This window comes from Schistocerca nitens, chromosome 9 (genome assembly GCF_023898315.1).
Source record: "Schistocerca nitens isolate TAMUIC-IGC-003100 chromosome 9, iqSchNite1.1, whole genome shotgun sequence".
NCBI lineage: Eukaryota > Metazoa > Arthropoda > Insecta > Orthoptera > Acrididae > Schistocerca > Schistocerca nitens.
The window spans coordinates 141,103,075-141,119,414 of record NC_064622.1 but is presented as its reverse complement, the minus strand read 5'-3'; the positions used below and the strand labels follow the sequence as shown (position 1 = coordinate 141,119,414).

Here is a 16,340-nt window from a genome sequence, read left to right as displayed (position 1 = left end):
GTGGGTGTGGCGCCACTCCATTGATTGCCGTTTTGTTTCAGGTTCGAAGTGATAAACCCATGTTTCATCGCCTGTAACAATCTTTGACAAGAAATTGTCACCCTCAGCCACATGACGAGCAAGCAATTCCGCACAGATGGTCCTCCTGTGCTCTTTATGGTGTTCGGTTAGACAACGAGGGACCCAGCGGGAACAAACCTTTGAATATCCCAACTGGTGAACAATTGTGACAGCACTACCAACAGAGATGTCAAGTTGAGCACTGAGTTGTTTGATGGTGATCCGTCGATCATCTCGAACGAGTGTGTTCGCACGCTCCGCCATTGCAGGAGTCACAGCTGTGCACGGCCGGTCCGCACGCGGGAGATCAGACAGTCTTGCTTGACCTTGTGGCGATGATGACACACGCTTTGCCCAACGACTCACCGTGCTTTTGTCCACTGCCAGATCACCGTAGACATTCTGCAAGCGCCTATGAATATCTGAGATGCCCTGGTTTTCCGCCAAAAGAAACTCGATCACTGCCCGTTGTTTGCAACGCACATCCGTTACAGACGCCATTTTAACAGCTCCGTAAAGCGCTGCCACCTGTCGGAAGTCAATGAAACTATACGAGACGAAGCGGGAATGTTTGAAAATATTCCACAAGAAATTTCCGGTTTTTTCAACCAAAATTGGTCGAGAAAAAAAATGTGTTGCATTACTTATTGAACTGCCCTCGTACCTTCAGAATACTTTGCAAAATATCAATGTTCCCATCTTCGGCATTACTACAGGAAGGGATTGAGACTGCAGATGAATCCCAGCATTAGTCTCAAAAACACTAGCATGCAGAGAAAAATGACAAGGTGCCTAGCCATATACTTGGCAAACGGTTAACATTCAACGAGCACGTAAGACTTGCAATTGTAAAAGCGACAATACTAACGCACGATGTTGCCACGCTAAACTCAGCTCACTACAGACAACCATTGAAGACGCTGCGAATGTATCATACAGCTCTCTTTGAGTCTGTTGCGTGCTTTGCAGCAAGTGCCTGGCCACATCGACTGTCACTCGCGACATACAAAGCCGCCGTGAGGTGTGGACAAAGAGGCGTATTTCCCAGAATATCGGGGGCATTTGGTACCACGTCCGTGGAAGCCGTACGCTTGTGCTTGCAACCTACCACACTGATATAACCATTGTACACACAACAGCGGCATATTGACTCTAACGGAGAAGACTGGTCAAGATACACGAGATAGCAGAGGACCATATTTCAGAAAAATACGAATTAAATCTTTGGAAAATTGAGACATGGCAAAGAGAAAAGTAGGAAACATCTGACAAGGATCGTCGGGTCTTCTCCTTCTTCCCGAATATCCAGGAACGTTTGAGGATCATACATGTTCACCCAAGTCTCAAAAATGGCTCTGAGCACTATGGGACTCAACTGCTGTGGTCATAAGTCCCCTAGAACTTAGAACTACTTAAACCTAACTAACCTAAGGACAGCACACAACACCCAGCCATCACGAGGCAGAGAAAATCCCTGACCCCGCCGGGAATCGAACCCGGGAACCCAGGCGTGGGAAGCGAGAACGCTACCGCACGACCACGAGGTGCGGGCACACCCAAGTCTCGGTATGGTACATTTGCTGAGGGGTCATGGCCCTCGCCCTACACAGCTGCACCGCAAGTGATTCATTTGAATGTGGGGAACAGGCATCCCCCGACCACACAACACTAAAATGTGGGGCTCACACACACACACATAACACCGATGACAGCAATCGAAGAAATAGGGCAAGCTTTAAGAGACCCAGATAAATGTTGCATGGCTAACCGGATTACTGATGAAATATCAAGTACTCTGCACCAGACTTAACAATCAGCAACGACCACATACAAAATCTCGACCTGACGCAAACCCTACACCTCAAGATGATGCATGGGACAACAGAGATTCAAACACTGATATGGGAACAGATGATGACACGAGCACACCAGTTTCATCAGATACAGATACATATAAGACATAGCAGCAGATCACGTGACTCGAGCGGTCTAAGGCGCTGCAGTCATGGACTGTGCGGCTGGTCCCAGCGGAGGTTCGAGTCCTCCCTCGGGCTGGGGTGTGTGTGTTTGTCCTAAGGATAATTTAGGTTAAGTAGTGTGTAACCTTAGGGACTGATGACCATAGCAGTTAAGTCCCATAAGATTAAAAAAGAAATGATCACATGACTGTAACAAAACTACAAGTAATAAGTTAGTAATAAAATATTAAACGACGAATTTTCCTGTTTGTACAGAGTAAACAAGTAATTCTTAATTTTTTTGCATCATTATTTTCAAACATGTAATTTGCTAATATGTAAACTGTATTAGATGCTAATCGTAAAACATGTTAATTTTATAACATTGTGTATAAACATACATATGAAGTATCATAATTCTTAACTACACTTAACTACACTTAAGATGAAAGCACAATATAGATAAGAAGTGCCTTTCGGAGAGACGAGGCTCAAGGTCGCCGTCCACAGAGCTCCTCTCCCACTTACGGCCGAAGGAATTGTAATAACAAATACTACGGTTAAACCTCATACACAAACCACATAGAGTTAATCTCGCCACATAAGTAAATACAGTTGTAAGTATAGTGCAACAGAATACGCTAACTCAGGTGAGACAGGCTCTAAGTGTTTATTGAAGCCCTCCCTCTTAAAATGACCAGGTAAATAGACCTCTTTTATCATCTGAATCTTTCCTCTCTTCTATTATTTCTTCCTACGAACAAAGTAAGGTTTTTTCATTTCCCAGATTGTACTTTTTAATTAACAATGTAATTATTCAAAAGATAAGAAAAATAACAGCACTGAGAGAATTTCTAGAAAAACACGAAAAGTCTGTGTGCAAATTGTTACTAATTTTTAGCAGCAAACGACCCACCATAGTTACCGAGACCGTAATGTTAATAAATAAACAGATTGAAGCGCCAAAGAAACTGGTATAGGCATGCATATTAAAATACAGAGATATGTAAACAGAGAGACGACAAGTGTCTGGTGCAGTTGACAGATCGAGAACTGCTGCTCCAATGGCAGGATATCAAGATTTAAGTGAGTTTCAACGTGGTACTATAGTCGGAGCACGACCGATGGGACACAGCATCTCCGAGGTAGCCAGGAAGTGGAGACTTTCTCGTACGGCCATTTCACCAGTTTACCGTGAGTATCAGGAATCGAGTAAAACAATAAATCACCGACATAGCTGCGGCCGGAAAAAGATCCTGCAACAACGGGATCGACGACGACTGAAGACAATCGTTCAGCGTGACAGAAGTGCAATTCTTCTGCAAACTGCTGCAGATTTCAATGCTGGGCCATCGACAAGTGTCAGCGTGCGAAGCATTCAACGAAACATCATCGACATGGGTTTTCGGACCTGAAGGCCCACTCGTGCATCCTTGATGACTGCACGACACAAAGCTTTACGCCTCGCTTGGGCCCGTCAACACCGACATTGGACTGTTGGTGACTGGAAACATATTGCCTGGTCGGAAGAGTCTCGTTTCAGATTGTATCGAATGGATGGATGTGTACGGATATGGGGACAACTTCATGAATCCATGAACCCTGCATGTCAGCAGGGGACTGTTCAAGCTGGTGGAGGGTCTGTAATGGTGTGGGGCCTGTGCAGTTGGAATGATATGGGATCCCTGATGTGGTATGGATAGCTACGATGCCACGGCGTAAATACAATTTCTAAAGTTGGCACTACGGCAGACACCGACGACAGCGCACTCTAGCTGTAGCGGGAGAGCTCTACGAGCTCCGCTCTAGATTCTGCCCATTTCATCAAGAGCAGACGGCCGGGACACTTCGCACCTCATTGCAAAGTTATGTAACCGTTTATCAACTTGTTTTTGCCTATAGTAAACATCTATAATTTGACATGCGGTACCGATCTGCTCCTACTCACTTCCTTCGTTCGGCCGATCTTTCAGTTTATCGGAGCAGACCTACGCGCCGCCTTCCAGGCGGGATACAAAACCTGGTACGTCTAGATACTACCCCGACCGGTGACGCATACGTGAGCATCCTGTCTGGTTACCTGTATCCATTCATGTCCATTGTGCATTCCGACGCACTTGGACAATTTCAGCAGGACAATGCAACACTCCCCACATCCACAATTGCTACAGAATGGCTTCAGGAACACTCTTCTGAGTTTAAACACTTCCGATGGCCATCAAACTCCCCAGACATGAACATTATTGATCATATCTGGAAAGCCTTGCAACATGCCGTTGACAAGAGATGTCCACCCCTTCGTACTCTCACGGATATATGGACAGACCTGCAGGATTCATGGTGTCTATTGCCTCCTGCACTACTTCAGACATTAGTCGAGTCCATGCCACGTCGTGTTGCGGCACTTCTGCGTGCTCGCGGTGGCTCTACACGACATTTGGCAGGTGTATCAGTTTCTTTGGATCTTCATTGTAATAATTTATGACCTTCTCTGGTTTGGGCTTGTAACGTCCTTCGGATCTGCGGTCTTGGCTAACACATAGCGGTAGAGCAATGACATTGTTATTTCCTATGTATCGGTACACACGCTACAAACAGAACATTGATGAACTAAACTCGAGACTTGTGCGATATATTAAAAAAAATGGCTCTGAGCACTATGGGACTCAACTGCTGAGGTCATTAGTCCCCTAGAACTTAGAACTAGTTAAACCTAACTAACCTAAGGACATCACAAACATCCATGCCCGAGGCAGGATTCGAACCTGCGACCGTAGCGGTCTCGCGGTTCCAGACTGCAGCGCCTTTAACCGCACGGCCACTTCGGCCGGCCGATATATTCACTTCACCAAATGTCGTAATTAAATCGTTTATAATCAATGGTTTATCAGTTGCTATTTAAATATTAGTGATAAGTTCAAATTAATTCCAGCGACACCGAATTCCCTATAGACTGGTTGTAATCTCAAATTTATAATCAGTCGTAACAGTGTAATTAATTCATAATGTCAAGGAGTTTCTATATAAGCGCCGAGCGCTTCAGTCAAATATCATCGCAGCACATTATCTCTATAAATAATATTGTAAAACTTGAATGATAAATGTATGAATTGACACGATATGCTGGTTTATTACCCAATATTAGTCACTTCCTAACAGAGGCGAGAGGAAGAAGCTTTCTCAGGTGTTGGGGGAATTATAAATTATATGCTTCGTAACTACCGTCAAGTTCCATAGTCCATTAGTTATTACGAATGAAATTGTCTATCTGTGTTCACTTCCTAAATAGTGTTAACTTCAGGTTATCTAATTAAAAGTAACTTCTGTCTAATATATGCAAGTCCTCTATCGGAATTCTAAATAACGTTTATTTTAAGTCAAATTGTCGTTTCACTGCGTCGTAGTAGATCGCAATAATCAATTCTGAAAAAAAAGAAAACAATCTAATTGCGCCTACATATACGAGCATTCAAAAGTATGACCTGCTTCGGCTAACTCTCGTAACGTAGTGACAATGGATTGAATTATCCTTAGCCATTACTCACAAATCTCAAAGAGTACTCAAACGAAGTATTCTTTGGGAACGTTGGTTCTACTTTGCGAATTTTAATTATAATGATTTTGCGATTTACTATGATTTTGAATTTTGAGTTTGATTTTACTGGAATCCTATCTTTCTTACGTATGTTAATAAATTACTAAGTATTAGATTCCTGATTCAATTACCACTCCGTCTACAGGCCACAAGTAGCCTACCGGGACCATCCGACCGCCGCGTCATCCTCAGAGGAGGATGCGGATAGAAGGGGCATGGGGTCAGCACACTGCTCTCCCAGTCGTTTTGATGGTATTCTTGACCGAAGCCGCACCTATTCGGTCGAGTAACTCCTCACGAGGCTGAGTACACCCAGAAAAATGGCAACAGCGCATGACGGCCTGGATGGTCACCCATCCAAGTGCCGACCACGCCCGACAGCGCTTAACTTCGGTGATTTCACGGGAACTGGTGTATCCACTGCGGCAAGGCCGTTATTCCTGATTCAGTTACTGGTTAATATCCAAATAATAGTGTTAACTGGAAATTTGTTTGCTTGTTCATTTTTCATGGAATTTGGGACTTGTTTTGGGGAAATCTTTGGGAATTTTGGAGCTAAATTTTTATTATCATTTCTCGTCCGAGGAAGTGGCATTACAGGTTCTTGAGGAAGAACTGGCTGTCAGTCATCACAGACATTCACACACCTCATTCAATGCGTCCCCAGCAGAGATCAAGCAGGCATAAAAGTGGAGGATGGACCCACCCCATGCTAATGTCTATTAATAGTTGTCTGCATGCTTTTGATCAGATAGTGTATGGCCAACACCGACTCAAAGGAAGGCCTCGGCGCTTGTTGGTGACGTCACGTCAGCTAGGCACGGCGAACGCCAGGTCTGTTGCAGGCAGAAACGCCTCGGCGTGCTTATCACTATGAATCTCTTATTTTTGGACAAAATGTTTGGTATTGTTTTGGATTCTGCAGTTTTATTTAGATGAAAGATTTTCTTACTATCGTAAAGCTACAAATAAAGATCATAGTTCTGTATTACTGAATCCTGTCGAAACAAACGTAGATCAATATGAGAAGATGCTTTGCCCCATTGCAAGCTTCGGAAATTTTACATTCAAGTAACTATATTTACTTGATCCATTTTGTTATAGAAACTTACCCCAACCCCCTTACAATGAACTCGTTTCTTTTATTTATTTATTTTCGTTTGACATCGTCACTGGAAATGTGTATTAGATTACAGTCGTTTTCAACGAAAGGAATTCTAAACAGGAAACAAAATAGCTTCATACATCGAAAATACTGCTGAGCTTAAACTTTTTTAAACATGCACATTAGAAAAGATAAATATTCTCCTCTTGTAACTGAAAGGAGAAACATTATAAGATAAAAAAAATTTATTTGATAAAACAAGTATCTCTCTTTTGCCTCTTCTTCTGTCCCCCACCCCCTCCCCCAACGTGTACAGTCGCAAGATATTTCATTAACATTCAGTGCTCCTCACCCCATATTCAACCAAGATACCTAAAGAAGAGCACCAATATGTTTACAGTTTATTGTAAAAGCAACCCAGTAGAAACGTAACTTCCTCAGATTTACAAATAAGATAAAGAAGCACGAATTCTGTTGCTGCTGGACCATGAAGTTGTTTTTGTATGTCAATCCTTAAAACAGGTGGAAATTTAAGTTCAGGAGTACACTATTTGTTAAGAGGTGTAATGAATTGCACAATTAATTGATTGCAGAAATCTCCCAGAACAATGTGTGTTGGTCAACTACCGCCAAAGTTTCACATTTTCCTGTGTCAGAGAGGGAGACACCACTATTATGAATATGCCTGCAACAGACCTGGCGTTCGCCGTGCCTAGCTGACATGACGTCACGAACAAGCGCCGAGGCCTTCCTTTGAGTCGGTGTTGGTATGGCTCTTGCAAATCTACAGCAAATCTTATTCTTTGTGATACGGTATGCTACGGCCGTTGTGGTTGCAGAGAAGCCGGCGGGGCTGGTGTACTTCTACGGACCGATGGCGCTGCTGCTGGTGTCCAACCTGTGCCTGTTCGTGTACACGGCGGGCCGCATCTGCGTGGCGCAGCGCGGCTCCGACATCCTGCGAAAGCCGGGCAACCAGCGACACCACGGGGGCAGCAAGAGCCGCCAGCAGCAGGAGCAGCAGAAGGAACTGGGGCCGGAGCAGGCGCGCAGGGAGCAACGCAGGGACAGTGAGAGGTGAGGCGCCGCCGTCCCTGGTCCCAGGCGAGTTCTGTCGGGCGATCCTGCTCGTCAAGGGAAAACTTGATTATCGTGCGTATACACTACTGGCCTTAAAAATTGCTACACCAAGAAGAAATGCAGGTGATAAACGGGTATTCATTGGACAAATATATTATACTGGAACTGACATGTGATTACATTTTCACGCAATTTGGGTGCATAGATCCAGAGAAGTTAGTACCCAGAACAACCACCTCTGGCCCTAATAACGGCCTTGATACGCCTGGGCATTGAGTCAAACAGAGCTTGGAGGGCGTGTACAGGTACAGCTGCCCATGCAGCTTCAACACGATACCACAGTTCATCAAGAGTAGTGACTGGCGTATTGTGACGAGCCAGTTGCTCCGCCACCATTGACCAGACGTTTTCAATTGGTAAGAGATGTGGAGAATGTGCTGGCCACGGCAGCAGGCGAACATTTTCTGTATCCAGAAAGGCCCGTAAAGGACCTGCAATATGCGGACATGCATTATACAGCTGAAATGTAGGATTTCGCAGGAATCGAATGAGGGGTAGAGCCACGGGTCGTAACACATCTGAAATGTAAGTGCCGTCAATGCGAACAAGAGGTGAGCGAGACGTGTAACCAATGGCACCGCATGCCCTCACGCCGGGTGATACGCCAGTATGCCGATGACGAATACACGCTTCCAACGTGCGTTCACCGCGATGTCGCCAAACACAGATGCGACCATCGTGCTGCTGTAAACAGAACCTCGATTCATCCGAAAAAATTAAGTTTTGCCATTCGTGCACCCAGGTTCGTCGTTAAGTACACCATCGCAGGCACTCCTGTCTGAGATGCAGCGTCAAGGGTAACCGCAGCCATGGTCTCCGAGCTGATAGTCCATGCTGCTGCAAACGTCGTCGAACTGTTCGTACAGATGGTTGTTGTCTTGCAAACGTCCCCATCTGTTGACTAAGAGATCGAGACGTGGCTGCACGATCCGTTACAGCCATGCGGATAAGATGCCTGTCATCTCGACTGTTAGTGATACGAGACCGTTGGTATCCAGCACGGCGCTCTGTATTACACTACTGAACCCACCGATTTTATATTCTGCTAACAGTCATTGGATCTCGACCAACGCGAGCAGCAATGTCGCGATACGATAAACCGCAATCGCGACAGGCTACAATCCGACCTTTATCAAAGTCGGAAATGTGATGGTACGCATTTCTCCTCCTTACACGAGGCATCACAACAACGTTTCACCAGGTAAAGCCGGTCAACTGCTGTTTGTGTATGAGAAATCGGTTGTAAACTTTCCTCATGTCAGCACGTTGTAGGTGTCGCCACTGGCGCCAACCTTGTGTGAATGCTCTGAATAGCTAATCATTTGCATATCACAGCATCTTCTTCCTGTCGGTTAAATTTCGCGTGTGTAGCACGTCATCTTCGTGGTGTAGCAATTTTAATGGCCAGTAGTGTATTTCTGAGCTGTGTGGCGAGGTCGATACCGGTGAACTCGAGCACCATCTTTGGGTATCTGGGAACTAGCGATCTCTGGCGAAGAACAGTGAAGTGGACAGTCAGGCAGAGGCTTGTCAGGGGTCTCACAGAGGATGACGCATGAGACAGAACGTAGTCGTTTTTGGGTTAGTGTGACCAGATTTCCCAGTACGCTCATGTTCCAGCAGAAGGCTGTGTGTAGTGGCGCTGTTGGTATAGAGCAGGGACGGCCAAGATTTTGATTCGTGTGCCGTACACGGGCACGAGTGACAAAGCGCACAGTCTCGCTGCACTTTTCCCCTACTGACGTGCTACGCTGTCTGAGCGTGAGGAGGGGATAGAGGAGAAAACTGCGTGCATGCCAGACTTTAATGGCAGTGCTGTTGCACTGCGTGTGACTTGGTTTTATATTTCACATTCCTCAACAACACAACTCACAAACAAAGTAAGTTTTAAGTAATAGTTCTAGGCGCGGAGTCCGGAACCGCGCGACTGCTACGGTCGCAGGTTCGAATCCTGCCTCGGGCATGGATGTGTGTGATGTCCTTAGGTTGGTTAGGTTTAAGTAGTTCTAAGTTCTAGGGGACTGATGACCACAGATGTTAAGTCCCATAGTGCTCAGAGCCATTTGAACCATTTAAGTAATATTTAATCATTTTTGGTGAGCTGACGACATACTTTTTATATGGGACTAACTGTCGGCATATGGGCAGATGCAGAGAATTTTACAGAGTTTTGCTCTCAAGTTTCCACGTGAGCCGTGTGTCGGCTCTCAACATACATCGCGCTGTTAAGATTGTTCTGAGTCCTTCCGTTCCATCGTTAATTGATTCTTTCATATTTACCGTTATGCTGCCTAAGTTTCTGTTGAGATTCCCCTCTGGCGGCGTGTCTGGTCTTATCGATCTTCGAGTCGTTGCTTCCTGTTATCCTTGCGTAAGGGAATAAGATCATTAAGGCGGGGGGAGGGGGGGGGCGGGGATGGCCGGTTGGTTGTTGGTTGCCTAGCGGTGACGAGTCGGTCGGTCGCCTTTTAAAATTCCTTTGAAGCCAGTGAGCTTAAGGAACTTGACTTTCTTTGTGAGAATTTATGCGTTCTACAACGCAATTTTCTTTTTAAATCCATCCCTAGCAAATCAGAAAGAAGTTACCTAACAATATCTTACGGTAAGCAGTGTGCGGTCAAGTCCACGTAAAATGCGGTGGAGAGTTGGCTGTTGTTCCGAGAAGCCGCGTAGTCTATCTCGGCGGTGAGAGACGTGTGGGACGAGTTGACGCGACAAGGCTGTAAGCTCTTGCTGTGAACACCCGGGGGCCACGGCTGTGCTTCCGAGTCACTACTTGGTGGGAGCGGCAACGGATGTCTTTAAATTTTCCGTCCGGAGGCGGGAATGATGGACTAGTAACTCGCCTAACCTGAGGAGTGGTATTTCGCCGGCGTGGGTGCAGAGAAGACGAGGGCTCCGGTGACAGAGCGCGTGGCTGCGTGACTGTGCCCAGTTGGGTACGCTGGCGACATGGACACGGTCGGGTGTGAGGAACCTTTGCATTGGAATTCACCTGCTGTTTCCCTGATAAACTGCAAGTTAAGTTGGTTAAAGGTTTAGATGCTAATTGAAGAATTTTGGTTTGTGCAACCAGCGTCTTTTCTGCCTCGTGGCCTCCTGCGTTCGGGTTTCCTGTCCCTGTCGCCGGTGTATTTATAGACAGTGATCTTTTCCGCTTCTTATTAGTACTGCCCGGTAGGAAGTGTATATTTGGGCAGGGATCATTGTTTTAGATTACATTTTTTTCTGCCTTGTGGCCTCCTGCGTTCGTATTTCCTGTCCCTGTCGCCGGTGTAATTATAGACAGTGATCCTTTCACTTCTTATTGATACTGCCTGGGGGGAAGTGTATTTTTGGCAGTGATTATGGTTCCTGATTTGATTCCCCATCCTCCCCTGGCCTCGCGTGAGGTCGATGTGATTGCTGAATGTGAGGCGTTGTGGGTCTGTTAGTCCGCTTCTAGCCTGAGCATCCTTCGGGAGACAATTGTGGCCGCCCTTACACCCGGTCGGTTAATTATTTCTATCCCAGGACATTTTGCTGGCAGGACATGGCATTAAAGTTGTTTAGTTATTGTAAAATGTTAAATGGTTGTATTTTACTCTGATTGTTTTTGGCCACTTCTTAAAAAAGTTAAGTTTGCCTTTCATAGGTGTTTTTTTTTTAAATTACGTGGCTTTAAAATTTTTGGTTACTGTAAAAGGTGACTGACTGTATCTTTACTTTGATTGTTTTAATTTACTTGGCATCCTTTGAAAATGCTAGTTCTGCCTCCCTGTTAGCGAGCCCTTGTAATTTAACATCTTGTGCCAAAATTTAAAAGAAGTGGCTCCCTATATGTGCGGTAGCGAAATTGTATGCAAATTGGTGTTTTTCTTTCATTACTTGGAAAGTTTTAATTTTGTTATTAAATGCTTTATCAAAATCTGTTTTAAGTAAAATGGCTTGGCTATTAACGGTAAAGTAATGTTTTTAGTTTCACTACTTGGAAAATTTTAATTTGTTATCAAATGTTTTATCAAAACCGGTTTTAAGTAAAATGGCTTGGCCGTTAACTGTAAAGAGAATTGTTTTGAAAAGGCACTCATGTCTGCTAGCTTTTTGGATCTGTTCCTGGTAATAATAAAGAAATTGTAAATTGCAACTCGACAGTAACCAAATAATTTTGTCCCCGTTTCCCAACTGGGGGTTTTCCTTGATTAATCGTAACACCCGTTTGACCACGAAATCATGGTTTATTTAGTTTCATAATCGAGAAAGGGTTTTTCACGCTAATATGTTCGTAGAAATATTGTAGCACTTTTGCAACCTCATTACAGGGAAAGGAAAATCTACCTGAAACAAGCAATGTAGACGTTCTAGACAACTAAAATTTAAAAAAATTGTCATTAAAACTGGAATTACCTTGCAGGTCAGTCAGTTACATCAGCACATGCATTGTAACCTCCCCGCAAAATATGTTAAATGAAAATTGTGAAATGGAACCATGCGTAAACTCCCCACAAAATTGATAAATGAAAATTGACCATAAACCACACAATAATATTAATTAAATAATGAACCATGAATGAAATGTAACCTCCTAACAGAAATAATAATACCTGGTAAATTTTATAAGGACAGCAGCGCTGACCTTCGGCCCTGTAATCTGAATAACAAAAGCAAAAATTCTTACCTCAATAAAAACTGCAACTATATCTGCTCTTATTTATCGACACAGCTTCGTGCAATGCTGACGTATATTTTTTTTTTTATTCTTGGAAGGAATGCATAGGAAATATTCTTTAAATTGAAATGAATGTTTTTCTTTAAAAAAAAATACTTTATATTATAAAAATTATTATTGGGGCATTTTTTTCTGAACAAAAATTAATTACAATTAACATACATTACTAAACGTGCGCAAGGCTGCTTCTTTACCTTCTACAACAATACTCATCCTCCAGAGTCCTGACCAGAGTCGCGACCAGAGCACACAGCCGACGCATGCCGACTCCCGCAGACTACTCCTGTCCACTCGCTACTAAAGCCGACCGACTACTGCTGTATCCGACTGACTACTACTGCAGACTCGCGCAGACAAGCGCAGACTGACTTCTACTGTCGACTCGCGCAGACAAGCGCAGACTCGCGACAAGCAACAACTAACAATAAACTACTCTCTGGTCAGAGATTCTGTCATGCCTCGCCCATCGCCGGCGAAGCATACACCTTACAGCATAGGTGCTCTTTCAGCTGAAATGCCAAACGATCTCGACAACACTTTGAAAACAGATGTAAATCTCTATAAAACTATCCGTGTAATTCTTTGAAGGTCACAATGAGTGCTTCAAACTGCACGTTTCCTTTGAAGCCAGTGAGCTTAAGGAACTTGACTTTCTTTGTGAGAATTTATGCCTTCTACAACGCAATTTTCTTTTTAAATGAATCTCTAGCAAATCAGAAAGACGTTACCTAACAATATCTTACGGTAGGCAGTGTGCGGTCAAGTCCACCTAAAATGCGAAGTCTGCAAACCATTCCAGATATTCTAATTTTCGTTTCTTCACTCTTTTTTCCTTCATAAATTCAACAATAGCAAGTTTTAAAACGAAAAATCGTTCTAGGCATGCCCCCTGAATTAGCCAATGCACTTTGCAGTATTCTATGAAGTCTCCATACTCTTGGTTCAGTTCCACTGAAACCTGTTGCAACAGACATTGGGATATTATGCATACCACCAGTTCCTTCAAGTGTTCCAAGCCTGAAAATATAGCACAAAGTGCTTCTTAATGTACAGAACAATAAATCCCGTCTGTCGAGCATTGTATCTTTTTGCTCTTCCATTGTTCAACTCAATCTTTAAATTTGTTTCTGCATGGTATTGTAATGAAGTTTCATAGCAAATATGCTGTACCCGTCGCTTGTGCGAACACAGAATTACCATCCCCCTCCAGTGTCATTGCCATTCATAGTAAAGGTCTGTGACGGTAGATCGCTAGAATGCCTCTCTTTGTGCAAATAGCCTCTTGACTTGTGAGTGTCCTTCATATCACGAACAAATAGCGAAGGGTAAATAGCGCTGACACCACGATTCTCCACAACTCAGATGCTATGCCTACCGAAAAATGCCGCACCGAAATTCTAAATTAAATACAGCGCTGCTCCAGGTACCTCCGAGAAGGAAGGAGGAAAGCCAAGTTACAGGCTGGGCCTTAGCCCACACGTGGCTGGTACGCGGCCCGCACACCATGCACGCGTGAAATTTGCCGCGCTGTGTGCAGCAGTTACTGCGCTTTACCAGCCATTTGATAGGTAAGTGAGTGAACATTAGCCTGACTTGTTTGCATGCATGATCGAAGATGGAGCTAGGAATATGCCACTTTCTTTCTAAAGATGAACATCCTCTGGTATTTCTGTGACACACATTCCGGCCGGTGACTCTTGTGTGTCCTGCTCTGGTTTAGTGATTATTGCCTGTTTGGTGCTCAACTCTCCGCCGTCAGTTTTGCAGCCCTGATTTGGTAAAGCCTATTTTTGAACTTCCGTCACATATGCTCAACCCTCTTCCTCGTAGGCAACCTACTGGATCTATTATGGCCTATTTTTCTTAAACTACACCACTGCCCAGTAAAACTGCTACACCACGAAGATCACGTGCTACAGACGCGAAATTTAACCAACAGGAAGAAGATGCTGTCATATGCAAATGAGTAGCTTTTCAGGGCATTCACACAAGGCTGGCGCCGGTGGCGACACCTACAACGTGCTGACATAAGGAAAGTTTCCAACCGATTTCCCATACAAAAACAGCAGTTGACCGGCATTGCCTGGTGAAACGTTGTTGTGATGTCTCGTGTGAGGAGGAGAAATGCGTACCATCAAGTTTCCTACTTTGATAAAGGTCGGTTTGTAGCCTATCGCGATTGTGGTTTATCATCTCGCGACATTACTACTCGTGTTCGTCGAGATCCAATGACTGTTAACAGAATATGGAATCGGTGGGTTCAGGAGAGTAATACGGATGCTGGATCCCAACGGCCTCGTATCACTAGCAGTCGAGGTGACAGACATCTTATCCGCATGGCTGTAACGGATCGTGCAGCCACGTCTCGATCCCTGAGTCAACAGATGGGGACATTTGCAAGACAACAACCATCTGCACCAACAGTTCGACGACATTTGCAGCAGCATGGGCTATCAGCTCGGAGACCATTGCTGCGGTTACCCTTGACGCTGCATCACAGACAGGAGCGCCTGCGATGGTGTACTCAACGACGAACCTGGCTGCACGAAAGGCAAAACGTCAATTTTTCGGATGATTCTAGGTTCTGTTTACAGCATCATGAAGGTCGCATCCGTGTTTGGTGACGTCGCCGTGAACGCACATTCGAAGCATGTATTCGTCATCGCCATACTGGCGTATCACCCGGAGTCCGGCGTGATGGTATGGAGTGCCATTGGTTAGACGTCTCGGTCACCTCTTGTTCGCATCGACGACACTTTTAACAGTGGACGTTACGTTTCAGATGTGTTACGACCCGTGGCTCTACCCTTCATTCGATCCCTGCAAAAACCCTACATTTCAGCAGGATAATGCACGACCGCATGTTGCGGGTCCTGTACGGGCCTTTCTGGATACAGAAAATGTTCAACCGCTGCCCTGGCCAGCACATTATCCAGATCTCTCACCAACTGAAAACGTCTAGTTAATGGTGGCTGAGCAACTGGCTCGTCACAATACGCCAGTCACTACTGTTGATGAACTGTGGTATGGTGTTGAAGCTGCATGGGCAGCTGTACCTGTACACGCCATCCAAGCTGTTTGACTCGATGCCCAGGCGTATCAAGGCCGTTATTACTGCCAGAGGTGGTTGTTCTGGGTACTGATTTCTCAGTATCTATGCACCCAAATTGAGTCAAAATGTAATCACATGTCAATTCTATTATAATATATTGTCCAATGAATACCCGTTTATCATCTGCATTTCTTCTTGGTGTAGCAATTTTAATGGCCAGTAATGCATTTTTGAACTTTCGTCACATATGCTCAACCATCTTCCTCGTATGTAACCTACTCCATGTATTATGGCCTATTTTTCTTAAACTAAGAAGGCAAATATCTCAGGGAGAGTATTTCAGGTTAAGTCTTTAGTGTTGTTCTTGTTTAACTCTTTTAGACGGTCTTGGTAGCTATATGTGTTGTTTTACACTGAAGATCCAAAGAAACTGTTACACCTGCATTGTCATGTAGGGCCCCAGCGAGCCCGCAGAAGTGCCGCAACACGTCGTGGCTTGGACTCGAATAATGTATGACGTAGTGCTGGAGGGAACTGACACCTTGAGTCCTGCAGGGATGTCCATAAATCCGTAAGAGTACGAGGGCTTGGAGATCTCTTCTGAACAGCATGTTGCAAGGCACGCTAGATATGTTCAATAATGTTCATGTCTGGAGAGTTTGGTAGCCAGCGGAAGCGGTTAAATTTAGAAGAGTGTTGCTGGAGCCACTCTGTAGCAATTC

The 16,340-nt window shown here is 44.6% G+C and overlaps 2 protein-coding genes across 2 annotated transcripts in view; both read left to right on the top strand.

The window, feature by feature from the left end:
* Positions 1-16,340, top strand: part of LOC126204058 (probable G-protein coupled receptor Mth-like 3) — a 754,641-nt gene that overhangs the window by 208,195 nt on the left and 530,106 nt on the right. The window lies entirely within an intron of this gene.
* The window catches only part of LOC126203697 (G-protein coupled receptor Mth2-like), a 116,454-nt gene that overhangs the window by 18,574 nt on the left and 81,540 nt on the right, over positions 1-16,340 (top strand). The window contains exon 3 of the mRNA XM_049938066.1: positions 7,558-7,795. Coding sequence (XP_049794023.1) covers positions 7,558-7,795 — 238 coding nt within the window. The remainder of the gene's footprint in view (positions 1-7,557; positions 7,796-16,340) is intronic.